Raw genomic sequence first — 499 nt, forward strand, 5'->3', positions numbered from 1 at the left:
CGCTTGCCCCCCCCGTCCCGGCGGGGAGCGGGTGCTGCCGAGGTCGCTGGGCGGTACGAGGGGATGGAGAGGCGGAAAGGAAGCGGAGGGGGAGCGGGAGAGCGGGCCAGGGGCTAGCCGGGGGGAGGCCGGGAGCGAGCTGGGGCTGTCTCGGGAAACTTAAGCAGAGGAGTGCCCGGCAGCGCGAGCACGCACCGGGGCAGGCACAGGCGAGAAGGAAGGGAAGGAGGGCACTCTCTCCCGCACTGAAGAGTCACAGACGTCCCTCTCTTTTTCCCAGCATTTTATTGGTGGCTGTTTCGTTTCCATCTCCTCCTTCCACCCCCGCGAGAAAACACACCACCTCCCTCCTCCCCCGCCGAAAAACAGCACTAGCCCTAGCGTGTATCTCTGCAAAAAAGAGTGAGAGATTGAATGCACCTTTGAGATCTGCTCCAAGGCGAAAGCCGCATCGCAGTAGCTTGGCCGCTGCAGATACTCCCGGTCGGGCGCCGCGGCG

At 64.3% G+C, this 499-nt stretch overlaps 1 protein-coding gene across 1 annotated transcript in view; it reads right to left on the reverse strand.

Moving 5' to 3' along the window:
* Positions 1 to 159: 159 nt before the first annotated feature.
* LOC103920453 overlaps positions 160 to 499 on the reverse strand; it is a 4047-nt gene continuing 3707 nt past the window's right edge. Inside the window, exon 3 of the mRNA XM_009328196.1 lies at positions 160 to 497. Coding sequence (XP_009326471.1) covers positions 160 to 497 — 338 coding nt within the window. The remainder of the gene's footprint in view (positions 498 to 499) is intronic.

This window comes from Pygoscelis adeliae, unplaced genomic scaffold (assembly GCF_000699105.1).
Source record: "Pygoscelis adeliae isolate BGI_AS28 unplaced genomic scaffold, ASM69910v1 Scaffold45, whole genome shotgun sequence".
In the NCBI taxonomy this organism is placed as follows: Eukaryota; Metazoa; Chordata; class Aves; order Sphenisciformes; family Spheniscidae; genus Pygoscelis; species Pygoscelis adeliae.